Source organism: Elephantulus edwardii, unplaced genomic scaffold (assembly GCF_000299155.1).
Source record: "Elephantulus edwardii isolate Elephantulus edwardi_28Jun2011 unplaced genomic scaffold, EleEdw1.0 scaffold00045, whole genome shotgun sequence".
In the NCBI taxonomy this organism is placed as follows: domain Eukaryota; kingdom Metazoa; phylum Chordata; class Mammalia; order Macroscelidea; family Macroscelididae; genus Elephantulus; species Elephantulus edwardii.
Window position 1 is genome coordinate 8,840,854 of NW_006399795.1, and position 20,223 is coordinate 8,861,076.

The 20,223-nt window shown below is 53.2% G+C and overlaps 2 protein-coding genes across 2 annotated transcripts in view; one reads left to right on the top strand and one right to left on the bottom strand.

Moving 5' to 3' along the window:
- ESPN (espin) overlaps nt 1–8,782 on the bottom strand; it is a 49,094-nt gene extending 40,312 nt beyond the window's left edge. Inside the window, exons 1-2 of the mRNA XM_006885792.1 lie at nt 8,489–8,782; nt 5,079–5,272 (exon numbers count right to left, since the gene is read on the bottom strand). Coding sequence (XP_006885854.1) covers nt 5,079–5,272; nt 8,489–8,782 — 488 coding nt within the window. The remainder of the gene's footprint in view (nt 1–5,078; nt 5,273–8,488) is intronic.
- Nucleotides 8,783–18,102: 9,320 nt separating this feature from the next.
- On the top strand, nt 18,103–19,061 carry HES2 (hes family bHLH transcription factor 2). Its single transcript, XM_006885793.1, has 4 exons — nt 18,103–18,147; nt 18,232–18,327; nt 18,608–18,707; nt 18,802–19,061. The coding sequence occupies exons 1-4, from the start codon at nt 18,103–18,105 to the stop codon at nt 19,059–19,061; spliced, it is 501 nt and encodes a 166-aa protein (XP_006885855.1).
- Nucleotides 19,062–20,223: the final 1,162 nt, after the last annotated feature.

The following is a 20,223-nucleotide window of genomic DNA, read 5'->3' on the forward strand; positions in this document are numbered from 1 at the left end:
TGGCACATAAAAACAACATTAACTTTAACGGTAACAAATGTACCGCAGGAGCCAAGTAGGGGCAACAATGTGGAGTGGACACATGGGAACTCCTTGTACTTTCTGTGTAATTTGTTTTTTAAACCTAAAACTGCTCCAAGAGATAAAGCAGATTGAAAAAAAAACAACAAAGCAGGCCAGGAAGTCAGGGAAGGAGTGTGTGTCCCGGGGCTGATTATAAGGTAAATAATCCGGGCCAGCCTTACTAAGAAGAACTAAAGCAGAGGGAGGTAGTAGCAACTATGGGTTCTCTGGGAAGTGTGTTCCAGGCAGAGAAAAGGCCAGTGCAAAGGTCCTGGGGTGCAATTCTGTGGAAAGACCAGCAAGGAAGCTAGGAAAGGGAAGCAGGATAATCGAGGTGAGAGTAAGTTCAAGGTGTAGGTCAGGTGGTAAGGGAGGAGTGCTGGGTGGAGGTGGACCTCAAGGCCTTTCTTTCCTCCCTGGTAGTGAGTGTGGAGCCTTTTCCGAGGACTTGGAAAGTGCAATGACAGAAGCAGAGAGAGGATGTCTTAAGTCCCTGTGAGATGATGAAGTCTTGGATCAGAGAGAAAAGTCATTGGAGGGAGTGGACTGAGGATGCCCTGGGGGCCTCCTGGGATCCTCTCTCCTCAGAGTGGCTTTTCTGATCCCTAGGCCCCTCTATTCTCACAGTATCCATCTGGCTCTGACATCAGAGCTGTCACACCAGTATCCCCTCCCTTCCATGGACCAGCCATTGCAGGTGTCTCCCGTAGGCCCCGTTTCAGAAGTGATGGACCTGGGCGAGGAGGCTATGAAGAATGCATGAGCCCTCTACCTTGAGCAGAAAAAGAGGCCCACCGGTAGGGAGCAGCGTTGGCCCACGCAAAACCCCAGGCTCCAGGGGGAGAGCTGAGCTGTCCACTCAGAGGACAGAGATGCCTTCTCTGACCCTGGTGGAGGCTGCCTCACCCTCAGGTTGGACTGGATGGAGCAGGCGACCAGGCTCCATGCTGATGCTTTGTTCTAAGTGAAGAAAAATGGTGGAAGTCTTTGCTGTCCATGGGAAATGCACAGCCTGAGAGATCAGAGCCAGACAGACCAGAGAGGGAGTGCTGTTTGCTGAGGCCACAGAGCCAATTAGTGGTAGCCTCTATTGGGGGCCTTTACTGGTCACAGAGCCTCTCCAAGATGCGTTTTGATATTGGTTAGCTCTTCAAGGCAGGGCTGTTCGTCTGTTAGTCCACTTGGAATACTGCTTGACACACGAAACCAGAACACACTGCCATCTATTCTAACGCATGCCTACCCTCTAGCGGGTTTCTGACGCTGTAACTCTTCACAGGAGCTTTGTCTACTTCCTGGGGATTTGAACCACGGAGCTTTCAGATAGCAGTACGTGTAACCCACTACACCACTTGGGATCCTTACTCTTTAGCATAGGTGCTCAATGAGTCTGAATTGAAGGACCTGCCCTGTAAAATGGGCTGAGTGTAGAGCCTGCCTCCTCAGGTGGCTGTGAGGCCCTCTGCAGGTAGGGACTGTCCTGGTTTTATCTCCACTCAGGACTGGGGCACATCCCAGCTCTTCTCCCTGGTTCCCACACCCAGGTTGGGGAGGCCCTGGAGGAAGGAGGCACTGAGGCAGCTGGAGTTGATAACAATCTCTGGGCAGATAGTTGCCTGTTCCTGCTGCTGTTGACGTGGGAGCCCCGGGGAAGGAGAAGCTTTCTGCTCTGAGTCGCACAACTAGGCAGCCCCAATCCACGGCTCCATGTGGGTTAAGCTCCTTCCAGCTGTTCAGACCCCAGGGCAGCCAGAAGCCTGGTGGGATCATCCGGTTGTTGCTGAATTGGAGGGCTTTGTGGGACTCCCTGACTCTACCCTTAACCCCGACCTGCCCTACAGGGGCTCTGGACATCTCATTTCCTCCCCTCCAGGAACTCCAGCTTCTGCCCAGCAGGCCTTAATTCATGCACGAAAAGGTGGAAGGATAGCGAAAGAGAGGGAGACCCTTGACTAGAAGGATTGACACAATGACTGCAGCAATGGGTTCAAGTGTGTCTGAGACGGTGAGGATGTCACAGGATAGGACAGCATTCAGATCTATTGCTCAAAGGGTCGCTATGAGTTGTACGTGATGACACCTAACAACAACCAGACCCATGTCTAAAACATACCCACTAGTTCCTGCCACCCTCAGACCTTCCAGCTTAAGATCCTTCCTTCCACTGGAAGGACAGCAGCCGGGAGGTCATTGTGACAGCACTTCTGCTTCCAGGGGAATTTCTGCAATGAACAGGGCAGACCAATGGTAAGCTGAGTGCAGGCAGGGTCCTCTCCAACCCACAGCCCTGTCTTACTCCATGGTTGCCAAGCAGCCTGGGCAGCAGCTGCCCCTCTGAGGTTGGCCAGCCCTCTACCTCTTCTGCACCTTGTCACTGCGTGGCCATGGCTGCCTGTGGCCTCCCTGGGCGGCATCAAGTTTCCAACCTGTACTGGAGCTCTTCCTCCCTCACCCACCACCAGGGAGAGAGCTGAGCCCTTGTGAATAATTCACAGCGATTCACAGCAGGCTGGAGGCGCACGAGAGCACAGAGCTGCAGCCACTGAGTGCTCCCAAGGTCCCTGGATTGAGCTCTGCTGTGGAGATCCTCCCCAGCCCCAACCCTGCATGCTCCCAAGCTTGAGGGAGACACCCCTCCTCCCCAAGATTAGAGGCAACAAAGCCTTAGAAGCCCCTCATCCCCCCTGCCCTGCAACCTCTCCTCCAGTTTTGCCCCACCTGCTGCCTGTGTCCAGCCTGGCAATCACACAAAAACACCTCCTTATCAGCCAGGCCACACACTACTGCAGGGACAAAGCCCAAGTCTCTTGTCCTTCTCCCTGAGATTCATGACCACTCCTGGTGGGGGGTTGCAGGCCATCAGCCTGAGCCATCTGGCCACTGAGCCAATCACATCTAGCATCTGACACAGCCTGGGAGGGGGCTGGAGTCCCCTGGACCTTCAGCCCACATGGGTGTTCCATGGTTTCTAAAACCTGGGGCTTCAGCTGACAAGGAACTCTGGCTTACCCTAGGCCCCAAACTTCTCTGTTGATCCCCTAGGGGTCCTCACCTTTCTCGTCAGATCTCACATTGTACTTCCAGGCCACAGGCCACACTATTTGGGCTAAGAGTGCCTTGTCGTCAATGGTGGTTTCCTGATTGCATTAAGTTTGAAGAGAGGGTTCCTTGCTGTGCGAAGACAGTCTTCCCTCAAGATCTTGGCGTCCTCTACTTTCAGCGAGGTAGTTGGACAGGAGCAGATGTGGGCATTGGAATCACCAGGTGGGACCTGGACAGTCTTGCCTCAGGGTCAGTGACAGAGCCCCCCCAGAGTCCTGATGGCTCCAGGTTGGGACCTTTACTCAAAGGTCTCTCTCTAGATCCCTTCTCCAAACCCCTGACTCTGATGAGACTCAATGACTTACTTGACTAGAAGCCAGAATTCACACCTGAGTCACATGGTTGGGAGGAGAACCCCTGCCTATTTGGAGCCCCTCTTGGCATCTAGCTTAACAAAGCAGGTAACCCCTTGTTGTGAGGGCAGAACCAGCCGAGGGACACTGGAGCCTCGCTTGGTGGGTGTGAGGGGAACCCTGTGTTCATACTAGTGTTCCTGGCCCAAGAGGTTGCCAGCTGCAGTCACCTTAGCCCTGGCAGTGCAGCAGCCGGCCTCAATGGTCCCCACAGGTGCCCTCAGGAGTGGCACCTGGAAGCTGTCTCCACCCCTCAAGTTGGGACCTCTTTCTCCTTTTGTGTAATAAGGGACTCTGGTCAGAGCCCTCATTCCAGCTTATGGCTCTGTGGCCATGGGTCCCCATGGCCTCAGGTCGGCCTAGGCAGCTGTCCCATCCTGTATATGTGAGTCACATCCTGTATGTCTTCTGTCCTGGGGAGCTCTCATCTTTCTGCCAAGGGTGCTGGGAGTTTTGGGTGCCCCATCCTCACCTGACTGATAGGGATGGGCTGAGAGGGCCACAGGAAATCCACTAGAGGCACTCCATGGCCTAGCCAGGGACTTCCGGGGCTATTGCTATGCACTGTAGAGTCAGAACTGCTGTCAGCTATGGGTCAGTTCCAACTCAATGGCTGGTACACAACAACGAAACGCACAGAAAGAAATTGTCCATCTTTCTCCCGCCCAGCAGTTGGTGAATGTGAACCACCACAATGAAGAAAGATTACAGAGGAAGAATCTATGCCTTTGAGTTGTGGAGAATATTAAACATACCATGGACTGCCAAGAGAATAAACAGGTCTGTCCTAGAGATGGTGAAACCAAGTTGTTCCTTAGAGGCAAAGATTTTGAGGCTCTGTCTCACATACTTTGGGAACATGGCCAGAAAGGACCAGTCCTTGGAGAAAGACATCATCATGCTTGGAGAAATGGAGGGACAATGTAGGAGAGGAAGACCCCAATGAGATGGATTGACACAGCAATTGGGATGAGAGGGTAGGTGTGTCAAAGACAGTGAGACTAGAATAGAGCAGGGTTCAGAGCTAATGTGCAAGGGTCATAATGAGTCATAGTTAACTCAATGGCATATAATGACAATAAACAACCAGAGCTTATGGGTGGAATTAACCAGGGATTTCTGTTGCTAGGAGAAGGGGTACAGGGTTTGGGCAGGGCAAGGAGGACCTGAATAAGGAGTTTGACCACTGCCATGGCTCCTCCTCTCCCTATGTGACAGGCCCATTCTCCCCCAGCTTTGCAGATTGGCCCAGGCCTGAGCTCCAGAGAGCCCCTTGCAGGGAGCTGGTCAGATCCTGGAGGGAATCATGCTCTTGGCCTGGGGCCAGGCCCCCCAAGTTGCCCCTGGCAGCCTGCTTGCACAGCTCTGGGGCAAGTGACCGTGGGGAGCCACCGGAGGGTTGCCAAGGAAGGGACAAGATAAGAGCTAAAATAGGAGCTACCTCCGGCCCGGCTCCCTGGACACGGTGAGGACCACAGGAAGTGGTCACTTCTTGTAATACTAGAGGGGCATGTCATTCTGGCCTTAGGCGCCCCCCCGAAGGCCCGAGGGGGTCCTTACTCAGGGTAGCACTGGACGAGCATCCTCAGGGAGGCGAAGTCTCCTTTGGCGGCAGCGTAGTGGATAGGCAGGGCTCCCGTGTCTGTGACTGCTGTAGGGTCCCCGCCGCCATAATTCAGCAGCCAGTTTACCACCTCGGGGTGGCCGAAGCGGGCAGCCAGATGCAAGACTGTGGCACCAGAATTGTCTTTGTCCTGTGGGAGGAGAGCAGTTAGTGCAAAACTTGCCCCTGCCACCATCTCTGGTTCACACCCCCTCCCGCCTCCCAGGAGCCTCTGGGGTGGTATGTCTTCTCTGCTCACCATTGGTGGAGAGGCCAAGCCTCATTTGACAATTATTTTGGAAGTTGAGTTGATCTGGGGGTTGACTCCTTTGCCTGTTGTGGGGCAAACCCTTTTGACCCTTAGTCTTCAAAATCCCTGCCATTGGGTTCTTTTGAGGCCAGCAGGTCACCCTGTGCTGTGCCCAGCTGGCAGCAAGCCCTCAGATGATGACCCAGAGGCACAGTGCCTGGTACTTAGATACTCACAGGTCTGAACTTGGATTTACATCTTTGTCACGCTGTATCCACCCCTCACGTCTGCCTCAGCCCTTGTTCCATCCCGGCCCTGCTCTCTGTCTGCTTTCTCATCCACATTCTTGGTGCTAGCAGCTTCTTCTATTCCAGAACTGACACCATGCTTCCAAATGCTTATAACGAGGCACGGATGATTAGGTGACCACAGATCGCTGGGCTTAGCAGGACCAGAAAGAGTGGGCTACTGGGGCTACTCCAGCCTGACACTCCAGCTTCAATCCTTGTTCTTTGCTCCCCAAGGTGTCACATGGAAATAGAGTCTCTGTTATGTGGATGGCACTTCTAAGAACCCAACCTCAGGGCCGAGAATAGTCCTTCTAGCAGAGCCCCTGCTCCTGGTCACAGGGACTAGACTGTGTTCTTGACTCTGTGGAAGAGGAAGCTTCACTGGTGGGAAGACTTTACAGTGTGGGTTAGAAGCAGCCAATGGCAGGGGCTTTAACCCCCAAGGCATCCTGATGGGTGAGGCTGATGGTCTAGGTCCAGAATTCTGAGCACAAAGTCATCTGTGAGCCTCAGGTGTGGGGCTGTTGAAAGAGGCTAGTGCTGTAAGCCACCTGGCTAAGGAGCTGAGTTCTAGGACCCAGAAGTCTGAGCCTGAGGCTAGTGCCTTTGGGAGGGTGGGTACTGGTTAGGGAACAGCACAAACCCCCATGTCAAGCACGTGGGATGACACAGAGGTGGCAGGGAGCTGGACAGGGGAAAGGCTGAGGTAGCCATGAGGGAGTGGACACTGTGTGATGAGAAGAGAAAGAAGACCGGAGGGAGGGCACTGTGGGGGCAACAGGAACTAATTAGAGACCTTGCGCTAAATCCTGAGCCAAATGCCACAGGATGGGAAGTTATGAGGCTCCTGAAAGACACAAGGGAGCAAAGCAGACACGTGGGCCTGGGCACCACTGGGAGTGCTCAGTGAGGCTGAGACAGAGTAAGTAGACAGAGTCTCCCCCTCGGAGGAGGCAAGGAGCAAGACAAGGCTGAGCACCAGCGGCCCACAGGAAGCTGAGGCTGAGGCCCTTGCACGCAGGCAGCCTGCCCAGGACCCGAAAATGGGTTTAGTCTATCCGCTTAGCACCGCGGGCTACCCAGAAGTGAGCAGGACCTGTGGGGAACCAGGGTGAAGTGTGTCCTGGCCCCAGCTCTTCAGAAAGGCCCTTCTTCCCACTGGCCTCACAGACTGTGGGTCTGAATCTCGGGGCGGGAATGCCCACAAACCCACGGACTCCGGCCTGTCCCCAAGGCTTCACTAGCTCTGCAGGCCCCGGAGCCAGCATACGGGAGCCTGAATCTAAAGCTGCTTATCTCTCTGGGCTGTGCAGGCCTGGAGTCAAGGTCAATACTATCACACTCACACTTCCACTTCCACCCCAAACACCCAAGCCCACTGGGAGTTGAAGGCTAGGGTCTTGATAAGCTGGATACAAGGTTGCCCGCTTCTCCCCACCTCCTCTGCAGTGGCAACGGAGGCTTCTGGGCAAAGCTGAACTTGGGGTCCAGGGAGGAGAAAGGGCTTCCTGCCAGGGCTGGACACTGTTCAGGGAGGAACATGCCATTCTCACACCCCCAGGACTGGGCACGGACCATGTAACCAGGAACCCATGATAACAGGGCCTGCCAAGAGATAAAAAACCATCTCCCAGGAAGAGTGGGAGGGGGCCTTGCCTTCCTGAGAGCAGAAGGTGGGGGTGGAATCTTTGAAGCACAACAAGCCAGCTCAGAGGCACCCCTCTTTCCTCCTTTTGAAACTACCTATTGCCGCTAAATCAACTCCAACTCATGATGACTATATATATATTGTTGGCACTCCTCCCCTTAAGCTGGTGGTCTTAAGTAGACAATCAGTTCTGGATCTTCCTCCACGAGCGTCCCCCATCAGCCAGAGTATCAGTCCTCTTCCTAACCTTAGCCTACCTGACCTCACAGGACCTGGCCTGGGAGGCCGTGGCCACCTGCTCTACCCCATGCTGTCCCTCCTGCAGAGTAAGAGCCTGCACGCTTGAGGGCTTTGCACTTATTGTTCCTTGTGCTCAGGACTCTGTCTGCCACCTGGTCACCTCCTTCTCAGCAGTCAAGACTCCCCTTGGGCGTCACTCTTCAGAGGGGCCTTTCCCCACCACCCAGCCTGTGCAGCATCTGTCGCTCTCTGGGGCGTGACCCAGTAGCCCTGGTGCCACCCAGTTTGCTTTCAGTCTGTGGCTTTGTTGGCTGTTGCTCCTCATCCATGGGCAGCTCTGGAAAGGCAACAGCTCCACTGTACCCATTTGATGCTCTAGTTCCAACAAGTATTGGGCAGCACAGCCACTGTGCAGCCTGACCTGCCTCCTCCTTCAGCTCAGGAGGGGTCAGGTGGACCCAAGGTGAGGACAGAGAGAGACCAGACGGGCCTGACGACAGGAAGATAGGTTGGGGAGGATGGAGAAGCAGCTCAGGCCTGGGAGACCTGAAGTCAGGGGTCAGCCTAGGTCTAGAGGAACTCCCCAGCACCCAGTTACAGGCCTGAGTGAAGACTTTGCCCACTTCCCTCCAGACCTGATATTTAGAAGGCCTGGGTCCTATGTACTCCCAATTCCCACAGGCCTTTGGAGAATAATGTTGTCAACCCTGGGTATTTTGTAAATGTTGGTACAGGGAGGACCAATTTATCACCAAGTTCAGCTCTTGGAAGCGTCCAAGGGCTCCCCCGGGCCTGTGCCAGAACGCTTAACCCATGCAAAGCCCTCTGGCAGGTGCTCCACGCAGGGCCCCTCTGGGCCCAGTAGGTACCCAACTTTACCAAGCACTGAGCTGCTCAAGGTTCCAGGACGGAAGGCACCCAGGTAACTTGCAGACTCACCTGCACTTCGCAACCGCCCTGCCAGAGCAGCCACTGCAGGCAAGAGAGTTGGCCGGTGGCAGCGGCATCGTGGGCCGGTGTGGCGCCGTTGCGGGCGCGGGCCGTGGCGGGCAGGGCGGCCACCTCCACCAGGAAGCGCAGGCACGGCAGCTTGCCGGCGCGGGCCGCGTGGTGCATGGGCAGTGCGTCCAGCTGGTCGCGCAGCGAGAGCTTCAGCTTACCGGAGGCGTGCAGGGTCTTAAGTACATCCAAGTCACCCCTTCGCGTCGCCTGCAGTACCAGCTCCAAGGCCATGATGCCTCCAGTGGGCTGCCACCCCGTGCTCAGTGCAGTTCCAGGGGCGCCATGGGGGAGACCTGGGGACAGAGGAGCCGGGTGCTCGACCGTCGGGGCTCCGCTTGCAGAGGAGGCGGGCCAAGTCGGCCCAGCCTCAACTCAGCTCTCTCATGCGCTCTGCTCAGCCTCCACTATGGTCTGAGGCCAGACCTCCTGCTGCAGGCACCAGGCTTAAGTCTCAGGTCCGCCCCGCGGTAGCCTTGGCCACGCCCCGCCGTCGGCTTGGCCACGCCCCGCACCCTGTAAGTCCTGTGAGGCTCCCAGGAGGACTTAAGGCATCGGAAAACTCCGGGCGCTGGAAATCTAGGGGCACAGGAGGGCTGGAACGCGCCTGGAAAACTGAGCGACCTTAAAACTGCGGACAATCCTCGCAAAGGTCTATGGAGACAGAGACAAGAGCACCTTGAATAGAAAACGAAAAGCGGAGCGGTGGAGGAGGCGCTTCTCTGTTAATCTGCTTCATTTAAAACTTGAGAGTCTAATCTGCTTCATTTAAAACTTGAGAGTCATGCACACCCATGTTTATCGCGGTTTTGTTCACAATAGCAAGGAGTTGGAAAAAATCTAAGTGGCCATCAATAAACGAATGGATAGAGAAGCTGTGGTATATTCACACAATGGAATACTATGCTGCATTGAAAAACAAGGAACTCATGCAATATTGTTCAAAATGGGTGACCCTGGAGGACATTATGCTGAATGAAGTATCTCAGTCACGAAAGGACAAATACTGCATGGTGCCACTGTTGTAAAACAGGACTGACCTAGGGCCTAGGGGGAGACTGAGAAAGATGGGTTCAATAATGTATACTGCATTGAAACAGATGAGGGAGAAAACTGTTTAAAAGGGCTATGTGATTAGGTATTTTTGTCATGATGGGAGTCCAGAGCGAAGGCTGCATGGTGGAGTGGACCTAGGGGGAGGGATTGTAAAACAATGATAGAATTTTTCTTCTACTTTTTCAAGAAGTTCGTGTACTAGGGGAGAGGCTTGGGAGGGGAGAAAAGTGCAACAATGAATGAATGGAAATCCAAAGTCTCTATATTTTCATTGAAATTAAGGATAAAAAATATTGAAAAGGGAAAAAAACCCACCTTGAGAGTCCTAGGGTTGTGAAATCTGATTAGAAAAACTTGGGGAGCTGTCGAGGCCTTTGGGTGTGGAATTCGTTCATCAAGGAGTGCCCACTCTATGCTGTCCTGGCCCTGGGGACACAAGCCAAAGCAAACAACGACTGCAATAGTAGAGAGTGGCAACTGTCTCCGGTACAGAGAAAGGAGGTGACAGTGATTTGTGGGGACTATGAAGGCAGTCAGGAGAGGCACAGCCACTTGAGCAGGTGTCCTGGGGCCGGGGTCTGAGTGGTAAGAAGGGACATTCATCCCAGACAGGAGGAAGAAGGCTATGAATCCCCGGCCTAAGGAATCCCCCGGGGCTCTGCCTCTATGTCCCAGATAAGTGCAGGGAACCCTGAGTCCTCTCACCTCTTCAGTCCCTCCAGGCCTGAGGGCTGTCCCTTGGGGAGAAAGAAAAGGGAAGCTTGGCTTTGTCTGGGAGAATGATAAGGGTTAGTGTACCCAAGGGGCGAATTCAATCATGGGCCTGGGCATCTGTGGTTATCAAGCTAGGAGAAGAGACAGCAAGAATATTGGAGCAGGGAGCAGCAGAGGCCATGACCGGAGCCAGGAGGGTGGGAAGGCACTGGAAGGAGGAGCAGCCAACGTGCAGCTTTTGGTCACAGCTAGGAGCTGGAGAGAGACACTGCGCAGGTACAGTGGTTAGAACAGCCAGAGATGGGAGCTGAGGGACTGTAGGAGTGACCTTGACACCATGCGGCTCTGCCTTTTCCATCTTCCTCGCACCTACTGGAGTCCGTGAGAGTCCAACCGGGACTAACTGGGTTCCCCCAGCGCCTAGCCAGCTCCAGCTGAGGGTGGCGCTGGAAATGCTTGGTCCAGCTGACACGATCCCCTTGGTCCACCACCTGGTGGCGCTGCGCACCATGGACTTGGTAATGCTTAACGCGGTGCGCTGACAGCCAAAAGGCTTGTAAAGGGTTAGGTTCGAACCTATCTGGGCTACACGGGAGAAAGAAGGGCTGTTTCCTCCGGTTAAGATTTATAACTTCGGTGCATAATGTCATTATTATAAAATAGGACTGACATAGGTTGGGGGTAAACTAAGAAAAGAGGGGATAAATAATGTACACTGTATTGAAACAGATGAGGGTAAGAACTGCTTAAAAGGAGGGACCTCTGGTGGCCTAGTGGCAAGAAGCTGTGCTGCAATCCCTAAGGTGCTTGATTCAAAACCACCTTATGCTCCGCTGAAGAAGGAGGGGCAATCTCAGATCAGTTTTGAGGGCGCATAACAAGCAAAAAAAACCAACCCCAAACCCACCAAAACTACCAAACAACTGCTTAAAAGGAATATCTTATTAGATATTATTTGCATGACAACAGCCCAGAATAAGAGCTGCATAGTAAAGCGAACTGGGGAGAGGGGAGCAAGGAGGAAAATGTGCTACAATGAATGAATGGAAATCCAAGTTATCTATAAACTTCTATTAAAATCTCCATTAAAAAAAAGATTTATAAGGGAGCTCTGGTGGCCTAGTGGCAAGAAGCTGCACTGCAATCCCAGAGGAACACTATTCGAATCCACTAGATGCTCTGCTGGAGAAGGAGGGGCAATCTCCTCCTGTACCACAGATCCGATTTGACGGTATACACACACAAAAATAATAAAATAAAAAATAAATTCATAAAAAGATTTATAACTTTGGAATCCCGATGGAGGGTGGCTGTGGGTCGAAATCAACGCGATGGCAATTGAGTCTGGCCTCTAACCTAACCGGAACCACTGTGCTCCGGCGTGGCCAGGTGTCTTTCCAGCCTCGCTTCCTACGGTAAGTGGCAGCTGGAGCGTCTGCCCGGTGGGGTGGTTGTGGACAAGGAACCGGAAGAGATGCCTCCCTCCCCCGGCAGCCTCAGTGCTGAGAGCAGGCGTTCACAGCCCAATTGCGCAGCTTTGTTTCCTCACACTCAGCCACAGGCGCCCTCCGCAGGGGAGCGAGTGAAAGGAGCGCATCCTACAGGTGAGCCACTGGCAGTGACGCTGGACAGTGAGAAGCCACGGGCATCCTTCCCTGTGCCTGCACAACTGAACTCCCCACCCTCAAAGCGGCTTCCCTGGTCCTGGACACCTCCATCTATCATGTGGCTTTATCATGCTGGCCAGGTACAAGCGAACCCCTCCAAAACCCCATGCCACCAAGGATATCTCCATAGAAGACCTACCCCTGTTGGGAACCTTCTTTCTAGACCATTCCTGCCAGCTTTTCGGGCCTTTCTCACGTACATTCTGTCCTCAGCTCCTCCACAGCAGCCTTAGAAAACACACACCAGCAACCATGGCACATGTGCCTAGTTGCACTGAAGGTGGTGGTGAAAAACATAACTCCAGAATGCCTTGAAGTAAAGAGGGCAAGAATTAATCTCATGTACTGTGGACATATTACCCGGAGGAATCAGAAGGACATGCTACTACTGAAATAGAGGTGGGGAGAGAGAGAGATACAGTTTAGAGTCACAGGGAGACACTGGATGGTTCAAAATCAGGAAGTGGGTCCATCAGCGATGTATTTTGTCTCCATACCTTTTCAATCTGTATGCAGAACAGATCATCAGAGATGCTGGGCTGTATGAGGATGAATGTGGCATCAGGATTGGTGGAAGTATCATCAACAACCTGCGTTATGCAGATGACACAATCCTGCTTGCTGAAACTGAGGAGGACCTGAAGTGCTTGCTGAAGAAGGTCAGGGACTGCAGTCTTCAATATGGATTGAAGCTCAATATCAAGAAAACAAAGATTCTCACCAGTTGGCCAATTGGCAACATCAGTATGGATGGTGAAGAGATTGAGATAGTTAACAGTTTTAGTTTACTTGGCTCCACAGTCAACACTCTTGGTAACAGCAGCCAGGAAATCAGGAGACGAAATGCATTGGGAAAGTCAGCTGTGAGGGATCTCTAAAGAATACTGAAGAGCAATGACGTCAGGTTGGAGACTAAGGTGTGCCTGATCCAGTTTATGGTCTTTGCAATTACATGCTATGCATCAGAGAGTTGGACAGTGACTAGGGTTGATAGAAAGATAATTGATGCCTTTGAGCTGTGGTGCTGGAGAAGAGTGTTGAATATATACCATGGACTGCTAGGAGAACAAACAGCTTTGTCCTGGAGAGGGTGAAGCCAGAATGCTCCTTGGAGTCAAGGATTCTGAAGATTTCTCTGACATACTCTGGGCATGTTGCAAGGAGGGACTGGTCCTTGGAGCGGGACATCATGTTTGGGAGAGTGGAGGGACGGCGCAGGAGAGGAAGACCCTCGATGAGATGGATCAGTTCCGTGAGTGGAGTGGTGGGAATGAGTGTGTTTGAGACGGCAAGGCTGGCACAGGATAGAACGGCATTTAGGGCTCTTGTACATAGGGTTGCTGTGAGTCACAAGTGACTCGATGGCACATAACAAAAACAAAAACATGAGTAGATGACACCTTCCAACCAGTCCTACGACTTAACATGGGACCAAGGTTCATATGCATAATCGATCCCATGCCAACACTCTGAACAAGGTGCATCTGCTCTCCACATTTCCCAGAAGAGCAAATGAGGCTTGGGGTTTTGAAGCACCTTGCGCAAGCTGACTTAAATGAACAGGAGCAAAGCTTACATTCCAGCTGGCTCTGCCATGCTCTCCACCTCTCAGGACCTCTGCACCTGAAGTTCCCTCCATCTCGAGCACCTCTGCTCTCTCCCACCCCCAAGTATCAGCTGAGGGAGCCTTTCCTAGGCTCTGTGGGGGACTTATTCCTTCCTACCCAGCCTGGTTGCATGAAAAATGCATATTTAGGATTTTCTTCTCATGTGATTTCCAAGGGCAGGGATTGCAGATTCAATGTCCCCCTTGTACCCAAAGGCTGATTATTATATTGTATAAATGGGTCCTTTGATAGCCCCAGACCCATGTTTAAAGTCACATCCCAAACTTCACCTGGGACAATTATTCCAGCTAAGTTCTTTGGGCTCCAAATCTTCCTTCAGAGTAACAAGCAACAAAGGAATACACAATAACAACAAAATAACAACCCAGAACCCTTCCATTGGGGGAGCAGGGGGTTACTTTTCCAAGTGCTCTACTACAGTGGAGAAATGATTGGGATAGACATCTTAAAATAGGAAATAATAGGCATTGAAAAAGGACTTCACATTTCTCAACCTTTTAAGTGTCTCTCTACGGCACTGGAGGACAATGTTCTAGTTGGAGCTGTCTCCTGCAGCCCCTTTTCCTGGACATGATTTGAGGCTCTTCTGTCCCTGAGGATGAAGACATTGTTGCAGAGTGGGCTACAGATAGGGGTATGAGTGAGTCATCTGTGTGGCACAGATAGGAGGGGCTTCAAGGGGCACCAATGAGTGATCCACACTGGCCTTTTATTGAGTTCTTGAATAATTAATAATGGGAGAAGGCTGGTCCACAGGTATCCTGGGCTCAACTATGAATGAGATGCAGGACCACAAGGGACCAGGCATCCCTTGTGCCTTGCCAGGCTAAATGTGTTAATTATTAAATTCTTATAATTAGGTTTGCTATGAGCTCTGGTGGCCTAAGTGACAAGAAGCGTCTCTATAATCCCAAATGCATGTGACTGAAATCCATGAGTTGCTCCATGAAAGAAGGATGGGTAATCTTCTCCCATGCAATTAACTCCTCTGGAAACCTACTGGAGGGTCAGCTCTGAGTTGATTTTGACTCAAAGGCACACAATAATAACTGTACGATTAACTGAGAGCATCTTAAAGAGCTGGGTACTGGGATTAGCATATAATAGGTGCTAGATAAATTGTGACTAACTAGATCATTCGTTCTTCATTGTTTCCAAATTTTGCATTCCAATTAATGCATCTTGATTGCATATTCAGTCAATTCTGGACTGCAAAATTCAGTAAAAGTTTTCAATGTCTTCCTCTTTGGCTCTGGATGTAGGAGTGTATATTTGAATAATAGTTAGTGGGCCTTCCTTGTATGTGTATGGACATATTCTATCACTCACAACATTGTATTTCAGGATAGAACTTGAAATTGACTTTTTTACTATAAATGCAACACCATTCTTCCTCTGTTTTTCATTCCCAGTAAAGTACATCATATGATTCTCTGTTTCAAAGTAGCTATGAACAACAGACCTGAACCCTGTCCTATCCTGTGCCATTTTCACACTTTTTGACACATTAGGCCCTCCTAGCAACATGTCTGATGTATGCGAGGCAAAGCTTCATAATTTTTTGCCTCCAAAAAGCACTCTGGCTGCACCCTCTCCAACATGATTTAAAATCAGGAAGGGAGTATGTCAGGGGTGTGTTCTTTCTCTATATCTATTCAATCTGTATGCTGAGCAAATTATTTGAGAAGCTTGACTCTATAAAGAAGAATGTGGCATTAGGATTGAAGGGAGACGCATCAATAATAGCCTGAGTTATGCAGATGACACAATCTTGCTTGCTGAAAATAAGGAGTGCTTGAAGCAGTTGTTGCAGAAGATCAAAGAATGCAGCCTTCAATATGGATTGCATCTCAGTGTGAAGAAGGCAAAGATTCTTACCACTGGACAGATAGGCAACATCATGATACACAGAGAAAATACTGAAACTATCAAGAACTTAATCTTGGTTGGATAAACAATTGACACCTTTAGTACCAGCAGTCAGGAAATCAGGAAACTAGGAAAGTCTGCAGATAGGGACCTCTCCAAATTATTGAGGAGTAATGATGTCAGTTTGAGGACTAAAGTGTGTTTGATTCAAGCCTTGATCTTTCTGAGAGCTAGACAATGAATTAGGTATGACAGAAAAGTAATTGATGCCTTTGAACTGTGGTGTTGGAGAAGAGTGCTGAACATCCCATGGATGGCTGAAAGAACTAACATGTCTTGGAGAGGGTGCAACCAGAGTGCTCTTTGGAGGCAAGGATGATGAGGCTTCACTTCCCATACTGGGGGCATGTTGCTAGGAGGGTTTTTCCTTGGAGAGAGACATGATGCTTGGGAAGGTGGAGAGTTGATGAAGGAGAGGAAGACCCTCGACCAGATTGATTGATGATAGCCACAGTGGGCTAGGAATGTGTTAGGAAGTGTGAGGATGGCACAGGATAGAACAGGGCCAGAACTGTTATTCATAGGGTCACTATAGGTTGTACTCGACTCGAGGGCACCTAACAATGACAACAATAACAACAAAGCTGCATCACTGAGCCAGTTTTCCACTACTGACTTAAAGAGTATTCTAATCCCCCCAGCGGTGCTTTGGGAGAAAGGCCAAGACATCTACTCCTGTCCACTGTTGTTATTTGTCATGGAGTTTCTCCACTCATGGTGACCCTGTTTGTGAGGTAGAACTGCTTTGTAGAGTTTCCTAGGCTGGAATTTTTATGGGAATATATGGCCAGACTTTTCTTCCTTGCAACCACTGGATGGGTTCAATCAGCCTTTCAGATAACAGCTCATACCAAGTCAACTGCCATTGAGAATCCTATGGACTTCAGCTCTACTCTGACATACATGGGGTCGACATGAGTGGGAACTGGCTAGATGACTTTTTTTGGCAGCTCGATGTTTTAGGGAATACTGGTGGCCTAGTGATAAGAAGTCGCGCAGTCAACCCTAAGGCACTTGGTTCTAATCCAACAGTTACTCTGTTACAGCCCAATGCGATTTACTGCCTCTGAAAACCCGCTGCAGGATCCGCGATGGGTCGGTTCTGACTTCACAATACACAACAACAGTTGGTGTGTTTTTTTTTCCCTCAGTGCTTCTTTTTTAAAATTTTTATTATTATTAATTTTAATTTTAAAAGGGATATGTGGTTAGGCATTATTGTTTTGTTTTTAACATGAGCTAGAGAGGAATACGTGGCCTGAGGTTCTTCCCTTTTGGTGAGCACGCTGGTCCCTTTAGGCTCCCTTTTAGGGGAGAGAGCCGTAGGAGTGGATTAAAAGGAAGGGTGTCCAGCACCCTGGACAGCGCCAGCCTCGGCCCCGCCCCTCTTCTGCACCTCCTCTCGACCGGGCTCCGTGAGTCTGGCCGCAAGTCTGCCCCATAGTCCGCAGTGCCATCCACTGACTAGCCGTTGCCTCGCCAGCCGGGCCGGGGGAGGGGACAGATGGGCGGGGGACGCCTAACCTGTTTGCAGCGGCAACGGCCACGCGGCGCGGAGGCGGGCCGGGCTGTGGGGGCGGGACCGGCGCCGGGAGCGAAGCCAGAGCCCAGCTCCGCCCACCCGCCCGCCCGCGGGTCCCTGGAGCCCTGAAGGTCCTGCGGGTGGAACCCAGAGCTGGAGCTGATTGAAACGCAAATGACTTCGGGGGGTTAATAGAGTTGTCTGTCCTGGGTCGCCTCGCTTGGACATCAGCTTCTCTATCCGAAACCAAGGGCGGCGGAACTGCGCGCAGGGTTCTGTGGTGTTCTTAGAGCCTTGGACAGAAGTCCTAGGGCCCGGGGTGGGGGTGGGGTGGGGGGCGGGGGGCTCTCCACTCAGGCCCCAGCAGCGAGAACCTGACCAGGTCTCCCCGGACCTCAGTTTCCCATCTTACTTCAGCCTCAGTCCATTACACGTGGAGGTCCAGCGAGGCCTCTACTTCCCTCTTCACCTCTTATTCTTGGACCCCTGGAAGCGCCAAGAGGCCTGGTCCTGTGCCAAGTGCCCTGTGCTGTCTTAGGTCAGAACTCAGAGGACGTGCTGAGCCGGAATGTGGGAAAAGAACGAAGAAGGGGCGGCCCTCTCTTCTCTCCAAAGAGCTCTTCGTATGAGCAGGGAGCGGAAGTGAGAGGCCGCGGCCCCTTTTGCCACCTGTGTCCGGGGGTGACCCCAGGCCTCCGGCAACTCCGGCACTCCACGTGTGCTTGGTGGACATCTGCGACCCATGCGCCCAATCCCACCGCAGAGCTGATGCGAAGGTCAATAGTGGACTCCTCGGGGCACCGCCCTTCCCTGCGGTGGGGCAAAGTCGAGAGCAGGCGGCGTCTGGACCCTGGGGCGCTGCGGGGCGGGGCAAGGCGAGGCGCAGCGCGCGGGCGTCGCCCACTTAAAGCCCGGCTGCGGCGGCGGCTCCCACTCCTCCAGCCTCTCTCCCGGGCTCTCCCACCGCCTCGATAAGTGCGCCGCGTTCGGCAGGAGCAGATCTCCACGGAGCAGGCCGCCTGCGCTTGCCTGCTGCACATGGGGCTGCCGCGGAGGACCGGAGACGCGGCGGAGCTGCGCAAGGTAGGCACTCGGGAGGAAGGCCCGAGCGTCTGGGGAGCAGGCTGGGTTCTGGGAACTGTGTAACCCCAGCTTCTCCGCCCGCAGAGCCTGAAGCCGCTACTGGAGAAGCGCCGCCGCGCGCGCATCAACGAGAGCCTGAGTCAGCTAAAGGGGCTAATCCTGCCGCTGCTGGGCAAAGAGGTGAGTGTTGGGCGGTGGGGGCTCCGCGTACCGGGCAGGCTGGGGGCCGAGCAGGGCAGGTGGGCAGGGCGCCCTTACCTACAGGACCGGACAGGGCATCCGCGCAGCGCCCGAGGTGGAGCCCAGCAAGGCTGGCGCTAAATCGTGGATCGCTCGCAGACCACGACGCGCGCGCAGGGAACCCAGTTCCTAGTCAGAGCGTAATACCCCGGGCGACTGGCCCGAGATCTCTGTCCTGACTGTTCCTTTCTCGGCCCCATTCACTCGTGGTTGGACGCAGAGCTCCCGCTACTCAAAGCTGGAAAAGGCGGACATCCTGGAAATGACAGTGCGCTTCCTGCAGGAGCTGCCTACATCTCCTTATCCGGCGGTCACGCCTGGTGAGTGACCCCTTTCCCGGCCTGCGAGGCACTCACGTCTGCCTGCCCTCCCCCGCTCACCAGCGTGAGCTCACGCCTCTCTCTCCTTCCGCAGCGCCCTCCGACAGCTTCAGCGAGGGCTACCGCGCCTGCCTGGCCCGTCTGGCCCGTGTCCTGCCCGCTTGCCACGTCCTGGAGCCCGATGTGAGCGCGCGCCTGTTGGAACACCTGCGGCGGAGGGCAGCCAGCGCCACTCCCAACGGCGGGCGCTCGGGGGAGTACAGCCACCCGCCCTCCACAGCCCCGCCACCTTCGCCCCCTGCGCCCCCACAACTTGCGCCTGCAGGCGAACCTGGCCTCTGGCGGCCATGGTAACTCCCACCTGGTTCTCGGACCCTGGGAGTTCCAGGTTAACGGCTCAACTTGCTGTGGACTGTGCCACCAGAGTGCCATAGACCCTGGGAACTTCGAGGGACCAGGCGCACTGCAGTTTTGGAGAAAGTTCCCTGTGATGGCTGCTGTTTCCAGACACCAGGCCACACCAACACCCAGGCCTGAAGTGCGTGTTCGACCTGCATGGCCGTTCGACCTGCATGGCCGACTTAAGGCCGCGAGGGGCTTTGAGGAAACGCAAGGAGGAGGCCCTATCTGCACACTTCAACTTAGGGTTTTGAGGCTAGCAGAGGAGGTGACGCTGCCTCCCCAATTCCAGCTGGTGGAGGTGATTCTGGAACTAGACCAGCCTCAGCTTCCCGGAGTGCCACGCACCTGTCCTAGCGCTGGCACCAGCCCAAAGCCTGGGCCGGGAGTTCACCTGGGCCAGGTGCAGCCATGTGCCCTGACTCTGACCGGTCACTGTCTCCAGAGGGGCTTCCTTCTGACAGCTCGGCTCGGGAGCCTGCAGGCACAAAGCAGCAAGGCCCAAAGTTTTCTGGAGGTCACCAAAGCAGGGGCCAGGGAGGTTGAGGTTCCATTACTTCCATGAAGGGACCTTGCCTCCCCAAACCTCCCATCCCTGGGGGGAAGGCAGCACGGCTGAGGGGGAGGAGCCCAGCTAGGTAGTCTTGGGAAGGCTTTCATGCCTGAATACTGAATGCAAGCACCTATGCACCACAACCCAGCCATAGTCGTGGATTGTGAAGAAGGTGTGGCATGGGAGCCTGGCCCTGTGGTTTCCAGGGCACTTGCTGAGTTGGAGGGCCCCAGCCAAGTGCACAGAAGGTGCTGAGAGGTGAACAGACCCATGTCCTGGAAGAGCAGGAAGTCAGAGGGTGGCAGCAGGTCATGTAAACACCTTCCTCTGTTCTGTCTTGCCAACCACTTCCTTCTCACTGGGGCAGGTTACCTGAAGTAGCTTATATAAACCTGAGATTGTCTTCTCTTTGGAAGTTAGGTGGGTACGAAAGCTCAGAGAGGGGCATTAGATCACAGTAATGGGTGCCTAAGAAATAGTAGGGACCCCCGCAGCCATTTTCTGGGAATCCTCAGAGCATTCATGGGAGGCCGGAGCATGTGCCTCTATCCCTCACGCCCCAGC